This window comes from Pongo pygmaeus, chromosome X (genome assembly GCF_028885625.2).
Source record: "Pongo pygmaeus isolate AG05252 chromosome X, NHGRI_mPonPyg2-v2.0_pri, whole genome shotgun sequence".
In the NCBI taxonomy this organism is placed as follows: domain Eukaryota; kingdom Metazoa; phylum Chordata; class Mammalia; order Primates; family Hominidae; genus Pongo; species Pongo pygmaeus.
In genome coordinates, this window is record NC_072396.2 from 139670125 (window position 1) to 139687003 (window position 16879).

At 39.2% G+C, this 16879-nt stretch overlaps 1 protein-coding gene and 1 pseudogene across 1 annotated transcript; both read right to left on the reverse strand.

Moving 5' to 3' along the window:
- Positions 1–342: 342 nt before the first annotated feature.
- Positions 343–16221, reverse strand: LOC129024883 (cancer/testis antigen 55-like). Its single transcript, XM_054472157.2, has 5 exons — positions 15749–16221; positions 14288–14472; positions 5031–5175; positions 1992–2104; positions 343–1292 (listed from the first exon to the last, which is right to left on the reverse strand). The coding sequence occupies exons 1-5, from the start codon at positions 16005–16007 to the stop codon at positions 1101–1103; spliced, it is 894 nt and encodes a 297-aa protein (XP_054328132.1). The 5' UTR covers positions 16008–16221; the 3' UTR covers positions 343–1100.
- LOC129025624 (small nucleolar RNA U3) lies at positions 4631–4711 on the reverse strand (annotated as a pseudogene).
- Positions 16222–16879: the final 658 nt, after the last annotated feature.

A 16879-nucleotide genomic window follows, 5' to 3' on the forward strand; every position in this document is an offset into this window, starting at 1 on the left:
GTGGAATTATGAATCAGAGGAGTCAGGGTAAGTTCCCAACCACATTCAAGCTACACCCATAGGTCTGAATACATCCCTTCCCCTAGGTCACAGCTACATGGTTATATGTTCTGTTAGACAAAAGCATGAAATTTCATGGGATGTACTTGTTGGATTTTATTATAACCCTTCCCAGCGGGTAAGCAGCTTGTCCTTCCTTCAAAAGCTCTGTGTTTGTATGTTTCTTCATGACTGCACATGAGCTGCACCCCCACAACAAAGTGGCCATGGAGGCTCATTTACAGCAGAGTCTGCTTTCTATGGTTGTTGGTGTTGTTAAAAAAATCAACAGAGGTCTTAATGCATTGATCAACGATTTTATTCCTAAGGAACCAGTGATGAATGAACCACAGCTAAATATCATTGCTGGCCCAATCATGCAGTCATTGAACTTAATAACATTTTATCTGCTCAGTGAGTCTGTCATGCCTTCCTCTAAGTGCTGGTGATGCTCTAATGAAAGAAAAAAAAAAAGAAAGAAAAACAAAACAGACCAAAAGACATCCTGCCATTGTGGAGTTTACATTTTAGCATGGAGAAGAAGGAACATAAGGAAATAATAAACATTGCAAATTATGTGACTGACAGAAGATGAAAGAGGCTATGGAACAATACAGGTTGTACAGACAGCATAAGGGGGACTCAAAACTGAAGTCAAATTGTAACTTTAAATCATGCCTTTAACATGCTGTCCCTGATGCCTTTTCAGTTAAATGCTTTGGTTCTGATGTTCCCTTTAGGGCCGTCCCAGGCCTCCGTCATCCTGGAATCTGCTGCTGCTAATAGGAAATATGGAATTCAAATTTAATGGCACTGTTCATTTTAATTAAGAACTCCTTTCTTCCAGTGACTAGCAAGCTAATTTAGCATGCTTTTAATTGATAAGGCACTTCCCTAAGCTGGGTTCATGGTCCAATTGAACTAGCCAGTATCTCAATTAGATTTGCCAGAAAATTCATATGTAAAATACTATTTAGGCTTACTAAGCTAAACTTTTCAGTTAAACCAGTCCCTTTACTGCTCTTAAAAGGAAATATAAACAGAATAAAAATGTTTTGTCATTATGATTTTTGTACTGGGGTGATAGAAACCGCTCTCCACTTAAAGCAGAACTGAGTGCTCTCCACCATGACCACATTGACGATATCATCTACTTGAGGTACGTATCCATCAGGAAGTTTCACAGAATCCAAGGTGAAAAAGATAGTATTCTTTATCACCCCACTTCTTCCACGTATGTGAGTAATGCGGACCTGTGAGTATAAATAATGGAAATGATTATAAGAAAGCCCAATAATCACTGTAACCAGCTGTGCACCTCCTCACTCTGGGTCCTGCATGACTGCAGGTCACTTCAATGGAAATCAATAATTCCCAACCTGGTTGACCGGTTGCTAACACCAGGGGTGCTTTGTAAGAATACCCATGTCCATGCTCCACCACAGACCAATTAAAACAGGCTCTCCAGGGATGAGGCCTGGGTCTTTGATGAGAAATCTAGCTCTAAATATTACCAAAATATGTCCATTACCCTCTATTGCCCTGAATTTGCTGGTCATATTCAGGCTCCAATACCCAAATCATTCTCAACATTTACTGTTAAGCTCAAGTCCCACAACACACTCCGTTCATTCTTTCCCTACAATTTTCTGACACAAACATTGTTTTTCTTCCTCCTGTTGTTGGAAGATTCTAATAACATTTGAGTATTGAGTAAAATGCACAATTTAGAACTTAATTGATTAATATGCTTGTTCTACATAATTTTCTAATTAATTCCTTTGGGAAGTCCTGCCTTTTCAATAAAAAAGTGGCTCCTTTGTTGGCAAAGAATGTATTTCTTCATATTTTCTGGAATTCCCATTACACCCAACAGAATCCTGGGCACGAAAATTATCACAAAAGGAAGGGTTCACAGAAACCGATTATGGGAGCAACAGGAAAGAAATTACCTCTTCCTCATGAATACAACGGGTGGGCTTCACAGAGCTTGCCTTGAAGTTTGAGAAGCCTGGTTCAGTGGAATATTCAACTTTTAACCAGTCACCCTTATAAGGCACAAAATCTAAAACAGCCATGGAAAAATGTGAGTGTCATGATCTCTTAACTAGGTCATCTTGAATTTCACACGTTATTTGATAGTGTACTACTTTAAAGTCAGTTCTGAGAATGATGATTTCCAATTTCATCCATGTCCCTACAAAGGACAGGAACTCATCATTTTTTATGGCTGCATAGTATTCCATGGTGTATATGTGCCACATTTTCTTAATCCAGTCTACCATTGTTGGACATTTGTGTTGGTTCCAAGTCTTTGCTATTGTGAATAATGCTGCAATAAACATACATGTGCATGTGTCTTTATAGCAGCATGATTTATAGCCCTTTGGGTATATACCAGGAAATCATCATTCTCAGTAAACTATCGCAAGAACAAAAAACCAAACACCGCATATTCTCACTCATAGGTGGGAATTGAATAATGAGAACACATGGACACAGGAAGGGGAACATCACACTCTGGGGACTGTTGTGGGGTGGGGGGAGGGGGGAGGGATAGCATTGGGAGATATACCTAATGCTAGATGACGAGTTAGTGGATGCAGCACACCAGCATGGCACATGTATACATATGTAACTAACCTGCACATTGCACACATGTACCCTAAAACCTAAAGTATAATAATGATAAATAAATTAATTAATTAATTAAAGAAAAATAAAGTCAGTTCTGCAACACCTAAAGTCATTTTGCACATATTTAAACAGACACACTGTAAATCGCTAAGTTCAAAAAGAAGTTTATAATCCTTAGGCATTGACTCTCCTTTACTGATTTAACAAAGTCAAATGGAGCAAAGTGTGAACTGTGCATCACAGCCAATCTGAGGGAGCAGCACAGGATTTACTAAACAACTGTTCGTATTCACAACTCCTTAGTGAGAGGCAGTAAAACATGTAGATAAGAGCACAAGTTTGAACCTGGCCATGTGCGTTTGAATCTTGACACTGCCACTTACTCAGTTTGCAACCTTAGCCAAGATGTTTAATCTCTCTGTGCCTCATTTTCTTCATTTATAAAATGAGAAGCACGATAAGTAGCCTTCAAGATACTGAGCTGCTGTGACACTTAATAGATATCGTTGATACACACAGAATCATCGTTGGTGCATAGTAACCACCAAATAACTGTTGATTGGTAGCAGTGGTAGCAGTACCACTAGGAAATGTTGTTACTTTCAGAATGAATCAATTTCCCCTAGTGTTGTGTTCCACTGATGAACTCTTTTTATTGTTATTATTATTATTATACTTTAAGTTCTAGGGTACATGTGCACAACGTGCAGGTTTGTTACATATGTGTACATGTGCCATGTTGGTGTGCTGCACCCATTAACTCGTCATTTACATTGGGTATATCTCATAACACTTTCCCTCCCCACTCCCCCCACCCCACAACAGGCCCCGGTGTGTGATGTTCCCCTTCCTGTGTCCAAGTGTTCTCGTTGTTCAATTCCCACCTATGAGTGAGAACATGCAGTGTCTTAAGTCTGTGCCTTAAGGGTTACGGTTAAGACCACTGAGTTTCAAACAGAAGTTTACAATAAGTTAAAAGTGACTCACAGGATAACAAAGGTACATGAAAGAATCTGGAGCAAACGGAAATCCCAGCTGCAACTGAGACAGTAAATTGCCACAATGACTCCAGAAAACTAGCAATATCAACAAAGTGAAACATTTCTTCACCTTAGGACCCAGCATTGTAGAATGATACAAGACACAGTGTTAGACTTCTGTCTCTCTGTCTGTCTCTGTTAATTTGCATACATTTCTTTTGTGTGGGTGTATTGTATATCTATGGGCCAATAACTCCAAAATGTATATGCCTCCAGCTCTAACCAACCTCAGAGTCAATTATCCATATGCTTACACCAATCTAACGTGTGTAAAGCTGAGTAGTTTGTATTCTTCATATTCACCAACTTTTGTTTGCCTCAGTCGTCTACATCACAAACTGGCCACTCCACCCTCACCACTGCTCAAACCAAAAACTTTGGAGGTACCTTGGACTCATCTTTCCTCCACATCAAAGATCTAATCCATTACCTCCTAGGTTCTTCTCTAACTTCAAAATGAATCTAGAGTCAACTCAATCCTCAGTTCCTCCACTTCTCCACTTTCATTCACATCTCCATCATCTGTCACCAGGAATATTACAATGGTTTCCTGACCGATTTCCTGACTCCACCCTTCCCTCATAGTCTCCTCTCAACAAAGCAGACAGAGTCAACATCTCAAAACAAAATTCAGGTCAGAGTCCTGTTTTTGCATCCAAGGAAACAAAGTAGCAAGCTGCCTGGGGAAGCGGAGCTAATCTCCCCTTTTATACCCAAGGTATATGACTGTTGCAATGGACAAAAATAGCAAAAAAAAAAAAAAGTGTATCTTTGGTTATAAGCGAAATATTAGAACATATCGGCTGATTACAAACAGAATTCCACAACACACACACACACACACACACACACACACACACACAGCCACAAAGCACTATCTCCAATCCTAACTTTGAAGCATTTGAAGTGTATTCTTTTAAAATTTGGTACTCTGCCCTGTCACAGAAAGTTCTCTAATAACCAACTACAGAAATGATCCCTGCAAGTATAGTCTTTGAAGGGTATTAAAAATAGTGTCTCTGTGTACTTGTAGGATTGTTTCCATGATTAGAAATTAAATTTTTACGTGAATGAAAAATATATCCAGGCATTACTGAGGGCATTGAACAAACGAACACACAATAGACGACAGCAGACATTTTAAAATACTGCCTATTTGCCCCTATATTGTACATAATTTCAATTGGAAAGGTCTACCTCTAATATTGAAGAGCCATTGACTGAAGCCAAGTACACAGTAAAATTTGTTCTAGGACTAAAATCCACTCAAAAAAATTAAGAATTACATCATATATCACAAAATGTAAATCATACCTTCAGAAACAATGTCCATAGGGAAATAAATGATGTTACTAATATAAATAGTATCTTCACTTATAGAAGTAACACATCCATTTAAAACTCTGATTTTTGAGTCTGAGTCTCCATCACCGTTAAGAGGGTGAGGCACAACATCCACCTGTAAGATTTAGGAAAGAGTTACTTCAAAAATAATACAAATTTAAACACAGGAACTTAAATGGTTAAAACACTGGTATTCCAAAATATTTTCAACAACCATCCTAAACACTGGTGAATATAGTTCACGTGCTAAACGGACCATAGACTTGAGATGATGGTAGAAATCATGTGTGTGCTTCATGAATTGTGAAATGTATCCCAAAACATTAATTGCATACCCAAGTTTAATGCCCTTGTACCATTAGATTCCCAGATTTAAAAAATACCGTCATTCACCTAAAGGAATTCACAGTGAAATGACGGTAAAGTGGAAAGATATGTAGTCATAAGCAGGTTGTGATGAATGACATGAGACTACTTTAAAGATAGTTTCTGTGACTTACCTGAACGGAGAACATTTCAGACAGGGAGAAAATAGCGGCATTGCTTGGGGGAAGTCAGATTTGTGCTGGGTTATGAAAGAAGGCAGAGGTGTAAACTTGTAAACACGAGTAGAGGAGCAGGAAGGCAGAGAGGAAAAACAACACAATTTAGGAGCCTAGGGAGCAAAACCCTAACATTCCAGATCCAGGTCTAGGAGACAGAAGTTCAAGATAAAGTTGGAACAATAACCTCAACTGGGGGAGGTTCAATAAACCAAGTCAAATTAGGGCTTTACTTTATCTACAATAGAAAGGCATACAAACCTTTTTCCTTATTGGAAGTGTAATAGTCCTTATTTTATAATCCTTAAAACTTTCAGAAATAATGCAAGTTCATTGTACTAAAAGTAGGAAAAAAAAAACAGATATGCAGACAGCAAAAGGCAGTTACCCCATAATCCATATTCCATTACCAAGAGACCACCAGGGACTACGTTTTCTCAGTAACACTCATCCTGATGTTTTTGTCTGTGCACAAATATATATACATATGTAAATACTCATTTTAAAAGCAAATTAGCATGGTATTCAGTAGTAAAGTATCACATTAAATGAACACAAAGGTTTTCAAATAACAAGAGAGGACAGAAACAGTCATAGAGAATCCCAGTTAATGGATGTGCCATAATTTACTAACCCAATTCCACGTAATTAGACATTTCACTTGTGTCCTAAAATTTGGACTACTTGCTTGACTTAACTATAGGATAAACTCCTAGGTTTGGAATTTGCAAATCAAAGACTTCTGATGGAAACTTGAGCCACTGAGTTGTAAATAATTTTTCATGGTTTTAAAAATGGCCTAGTTTGCTGCAATTCTCATTTCTTAACTGGTGTCTTTCCGGCTGTCAATACCAATCTGATGTTTATTTTCCCCTCACTTGCTGTCATGAAGGAATGAGGCATTAGCCTCCCATCCATGTATCTACCACCACTTTCAGCAGTATCCCAGTGGATTATCCACAGCACCCTCGGACCTCTCTGTTCCTTGACTCCACACCAACTCACAGACATACTGCAGACTAAAGCTTTGCCCATGTTTCATGGCTCCCAACTCTGTTTCTTATGCCTTGAAAATACCACCAACACAACAGCAGGTACAGACAGATTGAAATGTTTGCAATAATACGTTGTATGACAGAAGTGCACTTCAATATGATAGGGGCAAAGTGGATTATCCAATTAACCTTTAGGGCAACTGAATAGCCAGTAGTGAAACAAGACGTGGATCCTACCCTCAGTCGTATACACGGAAAGCAAACACAGCCTGACTGTACGTTTAGGTACAAATAAATGAAAGACTTTCAGAAGAAAAACTAAGTGAATACTCGTGTAAATTATGTGTTAGAATTAGCCTAAGGAAACTTCCTGAACCCAGAAGTCACATGGACAAGATAGACATATTTATAGCACGTAAAAATTAAACAGATGGAGGAGGAGGGGAGCAAGATGGAGAAATGGGACTCTCCAGTGATTGTCCTCCTGCAGAAACATCAATGTGAAAAACTATCCTTCTATGAAAATACCATCACTTGACAGAAGGAAACCAGGTGAGAGACCACGGTACCCAGTTATAGCATGAAAATAAGAAAAGATGCATTGAAGAGGGTAGTAAAGACAGTTTTACATTACCCACATCACCCCTTCCCCAACCTTCAACAGCACAGCATGGAGAGAGATACCATCCACCCAGAGGAGAGAGAGAGTAGCAAGCATAGGACATTGCCTGGGAGCCCAATATCAGGCCTTCCACACTATATGCCACAACTTGACAAACGTCCATGGCCCATGGCCCCAGACTCTGAGATGGTACTTGTGGACCGAGTCTCTAGACCCACCCTGGCAACAGACAAGAAGCCACAGCCACAGCAAAACAAACTCAATACCTGGCCCACATCTCTGCCGAGTGATTCCAGTGGCCTTATGCTCAGAATATTCTACAGCAACAGGGAGTCCTCTGTGAATGAGTGGAGCCTTGGATTCCAGTCTTGCAAGGCACCAGTCTCAACAGCTAAGGGAATGCATGCCATTGCAGCATCTGTCGCTGTGTCCCTGGGATTAGGAAGCCCCCTAGTGCTTCAATAGCTGTAGTGTTCACAAGCGTAAGTACCAAAAGAGACCTATATAGAGTTTCTGGAGAGGCTTACTGCTAAAGGATGTCCCCTAAAAGCTAGACTGCAAAGACTGAAATGAATACCTACTTCTTCAATATGCAGATATAAACACATGACCACAAAGATCAAGAACAATAAGGAAAACACGACATCACCAAACTGACAAAACAAGATGCCAGTAATTGACCCTAGAGAGATAGGAATGTATGAGTTGTTTAATAAATAATTCAAAATATCTATTTTCCACATGCTTTGTGAACCTTGAAAGCAATTACAGAGAAATGATTCAGGATTTATCAGAGTAATTTGAAAGAAAGATTGAAAGAATTTTAAAAAATCAAACAAATACAAAAGTCAAAAAATACAATGAAGGAAGTATACAATAGAGAACATCCACAGGAAAATTGTGGAGCAAAATGAAGAATCTATAAACTTGGAGACAGCTTCATTAAAAATATACAGTCACAGGAGACAAAATTAAAAGGAAGGACACGGGATGAAAAAAAAACTTACTGAATTTCTGGGACAATTATCAGCAGAGCAATAGTATGAGTCATTCGTATTGAAGAGGGAGGAGTGAAAAGAGGTAGAAAGATTATTTAAAAAATAATAATGGGGAGCCATCCAAACCCAGAGAAAGTTATAAACGTCTAGGTACTGGACGACCAAAGTTCTGCATTCAGATACAATCCAAATAAGATTACCCCATGACATATTAAAATCAAACTGTCAAAGATGAAAAATAAAGAAAAAATCCGGAGAGCAGCAAGAGGAAAGAAGCAAATCACATATAACGCAGTTCCAATATGCCTACCAGAAGACTTCTCAGCAGAAGCATAACAGGCCAGGAGAGAGTGTGATGATATATTCAAGGAGATCAAGGAAGAAATGACTAACCAAGAATAATCTACCAAGAAGTGAAGGGCAGAAAAAGACTTTTACAGAGAAATCACAGCTGAGAAACTTCCTCACCACCACAACCGTCTTACAAGAAATCCTATGGACAGTTCTTCCAACTGACATAAGGGATGCTAATGAGTAATGCAAAAATATCTAAAGGTATAAAACTCACTAGTAAAAGTAACCACACACATTCACAATACTCTATTAAGGTAACAGTGGTGTCCAGATCATGTATATCTTTCATGTAACAGTTAAAAACGGAACTAGTAAAAATAAAATAAGTACAATAATTCATTAACGGATATAAAATATAAAAAGTTGTAAAGTGTAAAATACAGAACTCAAAATCTGGGGGTGGAGTTAAATGGTAGAGTGTTTGTATTTTGTGATCAAAGTTATATTATCAATAAATAAACTGTTGTGATTATGTTTTTGTACGCCTCATGCTAACCACAAAGAAAAAAATCATGTAATAGACACATTTTAAAATATCAAGGAAACAAAACATACTAATAGAGAAAAATCTGTTATTCATCAAGAAAGACAGTAAATGAGAAAGGAAGAAATTATCTACAAAATACATAGAAAAAATTATCTAAATGACAACAGTAAATCCTTGCCTATCAATAATTAACTTGATAGAAATGGATGACATTCTTCAACTAAAATACACAGAGAAGCTGAATGGATTTAAACAACAACAACAACAACAACAACCAAACCTATGAGAGATCCACTTCTCCTTAATGGACATTCGTAAACTGAAAGTGAAGGCATGAAAAAAGATATTCTTCCATGTAAAGGGAAACCAAAAGAGAGGGGGAGCCGCTAAACTAATTTCAAATAAAATAGGCTTTAAATCACAAACGGTAAAAAGAACAAGAAGATCATTATATAACGATGAAGGGGTCAATTAATCAAGAGGATAAAATGATTTCCAAAAATATGCACCCAACATAGCAGCACCTAAATATATGAAGCAAATATTAAGGTCTAAATGGTGAGACAGATTGCAATGCAATAACTGCAGGGGACTTCAACACCCAACTTGCAACAATGAGTAGATTGTCCAGAGAAAACGCTGACCCCACAAAAAGTGAGATTTATCTGCACTCTGGACCAAATGGACCTAACAGTCATTTACAGAACATTCCATCCAAATACTCCAAAATACATATTGTTTCCAACTGCATGTGGAACATTCTCGAGGATAGATTATGGGACAGGCCACAAAACAGTTCTTAGCAAATTAAAGGAGTTTGAAATAATATCAAATCACTTCTCTAACCACAATGATAAATTACTAGAAATGAATAAAAGTTGGAAACTTTAGAAGTGGATGGAAATTAAACAACGTGCTCCTAAATAACGAATGGGTCAATGAAGAAATTAAAAGCAAAGTGTAAATATTTCTTGGGATAAAGCAAAATGAAGGCACAACATATGAAAACCCATGAAATACAGTAAAAGCAATTCTAAAAGTGAAGTTTACATCAGTAAAGCCTACCTCAAAAGAAAAGATACATCTTAAATAAACAACCCCACACTGCACCTTGAGGAACTAGAAAAAAAGAAGAAAAAAAATGCAATCCAAAAGTAGGAGGACAGAAATCATAAAGGGCAGAGCAGAAATATATCAAATAGACATGGGAAGAACAATACAAATATTAATGAAACAATCAGTTGGTTTCTTGAAGAGGTAAGCCAAATCAACAAAACCTTAGCTAGACTAAAGGAAAAAAGGGAGAAGATTCAAATAAATAAAAGCAAAGATGAAAAAGGAGACACCAAAACTGACATCACCAAAATAAAACGCATCATAAGAACTATTATGAACATCATCTGCTTACAACAGGACAAGCTAGAAGAAATGGATACATTCCTGGACACATGCAACCTACCAAGATGTAATGGTGAAGAAATGGAAATTCTGAACAGACCATTAACAAGTAAGGAAAGTGATTCAGTAATAAAAAATCCCCCATCGATGAAGAGTCTAAGACAGAATGGCTTCCCTTCCTAATACTACCAAAATTTATATATAACGAAGAAGAATTAATAGTTACACTTTTAATGCTATTCCAAAAAAACGACAAGAAAGGAACACTTCCAAACGCATTCTGTCACACCCGCATTACCCTGGTAGAAAAGCCAGACAAGGAAACACAAAAAAGAAAAAAGCAAAGAAAACTGCATGCCAAAATTCCTGATGAACACAGTTGCAAGAATCTTTAAGAAGGTGTTAGTAAACCAAATTCCACAGCACATTAAAAACACCATTCATCATGTTCTAGAGGTATTCATTCCTGGGATACAAGAAAGTTTCAACATACACAAATCAATAAATGTGCTACATCACATGAACAGAATGAAGCACAAAAGCCATAGGATCATTCCAATTTAAGCAGGAAAAGCATTTAACCGAATTCCACATCCCTTCGTGATAAAAACTCCACAATTTAGATATAGGAGGAGTGCACCTCAACACAATATAGGTCATATAGGATAAACCCACAGGTAACATCACACTGAATGGGGAAATGTTGCAGGCTTTTCCTCGAAGACCTAAAACAAGACAGAAATGCCCACTTTTGCCCTTTCTATCGCATATAGTTCTGGAAGTACTAGTCAGAGAAACTAGGCAAGAAGAAACAAAAGGCATCTAAATTCAAAAGGAAGAATTTAGATTGGCCCTGTTTGCAGACGGGAAGCTCTTACATATAAATAACCCTGAAGACACCACCAAAAACCTACAAGGTCTAATAAACAAATTCAGGAAAGTGGCACGATACACAACCAACACACAAGAATCAGTAGCATTTCTATACACCAATATGGAATTATCTGAAAAAGATATCAAGAAACAATCCCACTTAAAACACCTTCAAAAAATAAAATAGGAATAAATTTAATGAAGGAGGTGAAGGATTGCAACGCCGAAAACTATAAACCATTAACGAAGCAAATTGAAGGAGGCAGGAACGAATTGAAATATATCATGTGTTCATGGACAGGAAGAATAAATATTGTTAAAATGTCCGTAACCTAAAGCAATCTATAGATTCAATGCAACTGCTATGAAAATACCAATGACATTCTTCTTGGAAATAGAAGAAACACTCCTAAAATTTGTATGGAACCGCAAAAGATTCCAGGTAGTCGAAGCAGTCTGGAATACAAAGAACAAAGCTGGAGGCATCACACTACTTGATGTCAAAGCATATGACAAAGCTACAGTAAGCATAACAGCATAGTACCAGTGGATACATCCATGAATGGAGCAGAATACAGAGCCCGGAATTAAATCCGTGCATTTACAGTCAACTGATATTCAACAAAAGGCCCGAGAACACACAATGTTGAGAAAGTGCACTCTCTTCAATAAATGATGTTGAAAATAACTGGATATTCATCTGAGTAAAATGAATTTCCACCCTTATCTCTCAGCATGTATATAAATCAACTCAAAATGATTTAAAGCTTTAAAATGAAGATCCAAAGCTGTGAAACTACCAGGTAGAGATATAGGGGGAGAGCTCCATGACATTGTTTTCGGCAAAGACATTTTAAAAATAGGACCTCAAAAGCAAAGGCAACAAAAGGAAAAGCAGACAATAGGATTACTTTAAACTAAAAAGCTTCTGTACCGCAAAGGAAATGATCAAAAAGTGGAGAGACAATCTATAGGATAGCAGAAAACACTGACAATCTATATACATCTAGTAAGGGGTCAGTTTCCAAAATGTATGAGTAACTCCAACAACTCATAGCAAGAAAATAAATAATCCTATTAAAGACGAGCAAAAGACCTGAATAGACATATTTCAAAAGGAGACATACAAATGGCCAACAGGCATATTAAAAAAACGCTCACCTTTTCTAATCATCAGGACAATGCAAATCAAAACCACAGAGATACCGCCTGACACATGTTACAATGGCTAACATTAAAAAGAGAAGAGATAACAAGTATTGGCAAGGATGTGGAGAAATTGGAAACTTTATGCACGGTTGGTGGGATGTAAGTTGTTACAGCCATTATGGAAAACAGTATGGAAGTTCTCCAAAATATTAACAATGGAACTATCACATGAATCCATGAATCACATGAATCCATGAACTACTGAGCATGTATCCAAAGAGAGTGTCATCAGTGTGTCAAAGAGATGTTAGCACTTCCATGCTTATTGCAGCCCTATTCACAATAGCCAAGAAATGAAAGCAATTTAAATGTCCATCTATGGATGAGTGGATAAAGGAAACGTGGTATTGAATACACAATGGAATACTATTCCGCCATAAAACAGAACAAAATCTTGCCATTTGGGACAACATGGATGAACCTGAAGAACGATATGTAAGTGAAATAAGCCAGTCACACAAATACAAATAACTGCATGGTCTCATTCACATGCAGAATATAAAAAAATTTACCTCATAACAGTGTAGAGTAGAATGGTGGTTGCTAGATGCTTGGGTTGTTAGGGTGGATGGAGGAATGAGGAGATGTTGGTGAAAGGACATATCATTACAGTTATATAGAAGGAATCTTTAACTGTCCAGAATGGGCAAATATATACAAACAGAAAATGGATAAGTGATTTCCTGGGGCTGGATGTTGTGGGGGGAGGGAACAGTTGGGGGATCAGGGAGAAATGGGAAAAGACTATGAATGGTTATGGAGCTTCTTTTTTGAGTGATGAAAATGTTCTAAAATTGTTTGTGGTGATGGTTGCCTAACCCGGTGAACAAACTAAACACCACTGGATTGTACCCTGTAGATGGGAGAATTGCATGGTGAATCACGTGACCTATATCTCAATAAGGCTGTAAAAGAATGAAAGACATAAAGCAAAGAAAAAAGATGATATCAGAGGAAATACTACAAGGACGTCATATACAAACTTTCCTACTACAAATCTAATGTTCCTACCATAGAGATAGCCGTAAATATCCCTATTGTATAAGTAAATCCAAGAAAGGAAACTTGCTGTAATCTCATTAAGATCCCTAATAATTCCAAATGAACGATGAGACTGCTTTTCCCTTCTCATATTTGCAAAGATTTCAAATTGATAATATTGTTGTCCTTGCCTATATGGGCAGATGGGCAGTCTTACCGCCTATTGCTGAGAGAATCAATTAGTACAGTAGAGCTAAAGAATAATTTCATAGTAGCCACTGAATGGGTAAATATCTGGACTCAGGTGATGTTCTCAGGACTCCATAAATCTGCCAAATGTTATTGAATTGTACCATTAAGAGAGTTCTGTGGTTTGTGAACTATACCTCCATGAAGCTCTTTTTAAAATGTGTACAAGGCACATGGTTTCACATAGCAATTCCACTGCTATGAATGCACACTACAGAAAATGTTTTTTTATCTGATAAGGGAAGTTGAAGGATTGTATAGAGTTCAATAATTATTATTGTTATCCATGTTGTTTAAAGATTAGAAGAATAAATAAGTAATTTTTATGTTTTAAAGCAGAAATCACTACAAATATTAGAACAGAAGAACCTACAGCTTCAGAGGGGTGGGGCTTCAAAGTGCAGTCTACATCCACTCTACGGATCACAGTAGAGGTGTTGGATTAATACAAGAATAGAAAGATGGAGAAAGAAAACCCATTGGGATAAGACACAATTCCCAAACTCATGCACATCTCACCTTGATTGCTCTCAATCCATAAAGTATTTTATCTTCTTCCACAACCACATTAACTTTTTGTCCAACTTTTAGAGGCATGTTGCCAGTCACAACATCACTACTGAAATAGATCGACTCATCAATCACGCCATAATCACCACAGAAACTTGTGACAACTCCCAGCACAGTTGTCAACTGGGTGTCACCTACAAGATAAAGAAACAAAAGTCACATTATTAGCCTCAAATGCAAACATCTACTACAAATATGTCTTACACTCACCATCTGCATAAACTTGGGCAGAGAAGTTTTTTAACGTCTCTGACTTTGTTTTCTTCTGTCAATCCACAACAATCAAATTTTCACCTAATAGGGTTGTTGCAGTTTTCTTTTTTTAATTTTAATTTTTTTTAATTTTTAATTTTTTAATTTTCAAGTAATTTTTAATTTTTTGAGCAGAGTCTGGCTCTGTCGCCCAGGCTGGAGTGCAGTGGCACGATCTCGGCTCTCAGCAACCTCCACCTCCCAGGTTCAAGTGGTTCTCATGTTTCAGCCTCCCGAGTAACTGGGATGATGGGTGCGTGCCACCACACCCGGCTAATTTTTGTGTTTTTAGTAGAGATGGAGTTTTGCTATGTTATCTCAGGCTGATCTCAAACTCCTGGACTCAAGTGATCCACCCGCCTGGAACTCCCAAAGAGCTGGGATTAGAGGTATGAGCCACTGCGCCCGCCTTGTATTAACTGAGGCGCACACATCAACTGTTGAGAGCTGTGGAGTGTCTTGCACAAGAGAGTGTAAATGTTACCTGTTACCACCATCTCTACATATGAGAGTCTTTAAGCTTCTGCTCCTACTATATCCCTCCATCATTATCACCAACATAATGACTAGCACCTTGTATAGATACTTAGCCATCTCAGCAGACAAAGCACTAAAAGATATCTGGAGATTAATGGCCAGCCCAAAACGGCATCCAAAAGGTCTCCTTCTCCTTTTCATTTTCTCTCTCTCTCTCTCTCTCTTTTATTCTACACAAGCCTAGCTGACCAGCAATATTTATGGATCTGACCTCAGCAGTTGGCCCGCACAACGGGTTCTCTGCTCTCCTACGGGACCAGATATGTATGAGGCATCCACTTGGCTTCAAATTAAATTTCTGCTTGGGATACAAGCCTAAATTCACTCGCAATTAGGGAGTTTCTTGCCTACTGGAAATATAAATAGGCATGTGCTGCACATCCATGTTGGGAAAAACCACAGGCGGTACAGCCCCCAAGGTGGTCTCTGTCAACACCGTCTTGCTTTAGACGGACAGGAGAGTTTGGGAGTTGGTTCTCAGGGACTCGTTGGGGACGCAGGACGCCTACCCATGCACGCACAGAAGATGGAGCCGCCGTCACGTGCTGTACCCGCCAGAGCCACCAGATGCTCATACCGAGGGTGAGGAGAGCCCCTATTAGGGAACACACAGAGGAATACCTTCTGGGAGCCCCTGCTGCTGTGGGCCCTGCTCCTGTGGGCCCTGCTCCTGTGGGTCCTGCTGCTGTGGGTCCTGCTGCTGTGGGCCCTGCTCCTGTGGGTCCTGCTCCTGTGGGTCCTGCTGCTGTGGGTCCTGCTGCTGTGGGCCCTGCTGCTGCGGGCTCTGCTCCTGTGGGCCCTGCTGCTGTGGGCGCTGCTGCTCTGTGGGGTCGGCTGTACTATGGAAGAAGGCCAAAGCACGTCTCAGAAGCCTGAGCATTGTCTCTGTTGTCACTACCGGCCTGGGCACCGCTTGTGACAAATGAAGCACGAGGCCTCCTCAGTAAGGGAAGCCCTCAGGTCACGGCGTCTCCTCAGGGACTCGTCTCCTGCTTCTCCTCAGCCTCCGTGGGATGGGACCCAGCCGTTAGTGAGCCCCCCTCAGGAAAGCCAGGGACACGGCAGCCACCCAAGGAGCTGACAGGTGCCTCTCTGGCTCCTCCCTCTGAGCATGCGCTTGTCAAGGCCCGCCTCTACTGCTGTCCAACCAATGGGCGTGCAGTGGGTGGGCGGGCAGGTTCCTGTCGCCACTAAGAGGTGGTGGGCAGGAACATCATGGCTCCTCCCATCAAGGCTGAGGGCGCCATTAGGATGGCATGGGGAGAATAGCTTGGGGGCTTGGGTTCTGCGTACTCAGGTGACACGGGGCACTTCTGTGGGGTTCCCTGGGAGGATGGGTGCCTGAAACACCAGCTGTGCAACCAAAAATCCTGCTCTTGCCCTTGTATTCATGGTGCTTAGCATAAGGACTTACCACTCGGTGGTTAATAGTTACTGCTCAGCAGGGATCAATTTTGTGGAGAGAGGGCATCATGTGGGTATGCAATGTTTTAGTGATGTCAAGTACATGTCTTTTGTACTAGGACTCCCATTTTGAGTCCAGTGATAATTTGTAGTAGAATCCTTTTATAATAATTGCTACCATGTACTTATCACTTACCTAGTTACACCTACATTATTCTGCTATACACATTACCCTTATTCATTCATTCAGCAAAAATTTACAGAGCACTAACTGTGAGCCAGACACTGTCATGTGTTCTTAAAATTTGTTACTGAATGAAAGAGTCAAGAATCTTGGCCCTGTGAGGG

What these genes read in the sequence shown, in the direction of transcription:
- LOC129024883 (XM_054472157.2), bottom strand. Translation starts at nt 16,007, where the DNA reads ATGCTCAGGCTTCTGAGACGTGCTTTGGCCTTCTTCCATAGTACAGCC. An exon ending in GCAGCAGGGGCTCCCAGAAG is followed by an intron (nt 14,473 to 15,748) that starts GTATTCCTCTGT and finishes TTTATCTTGTAG; the next exon opens with GTGACACCCAGTTGACAACT. An exon ending in TATGGACATTGTTTCTGAAG is followed by an intron (nt 2,105 to 5,030) that starts GTATGATTTACA and finishes TGGCTGTTTTAG; the next exon opens with ATTTTGTGCCTTATAAGGGT.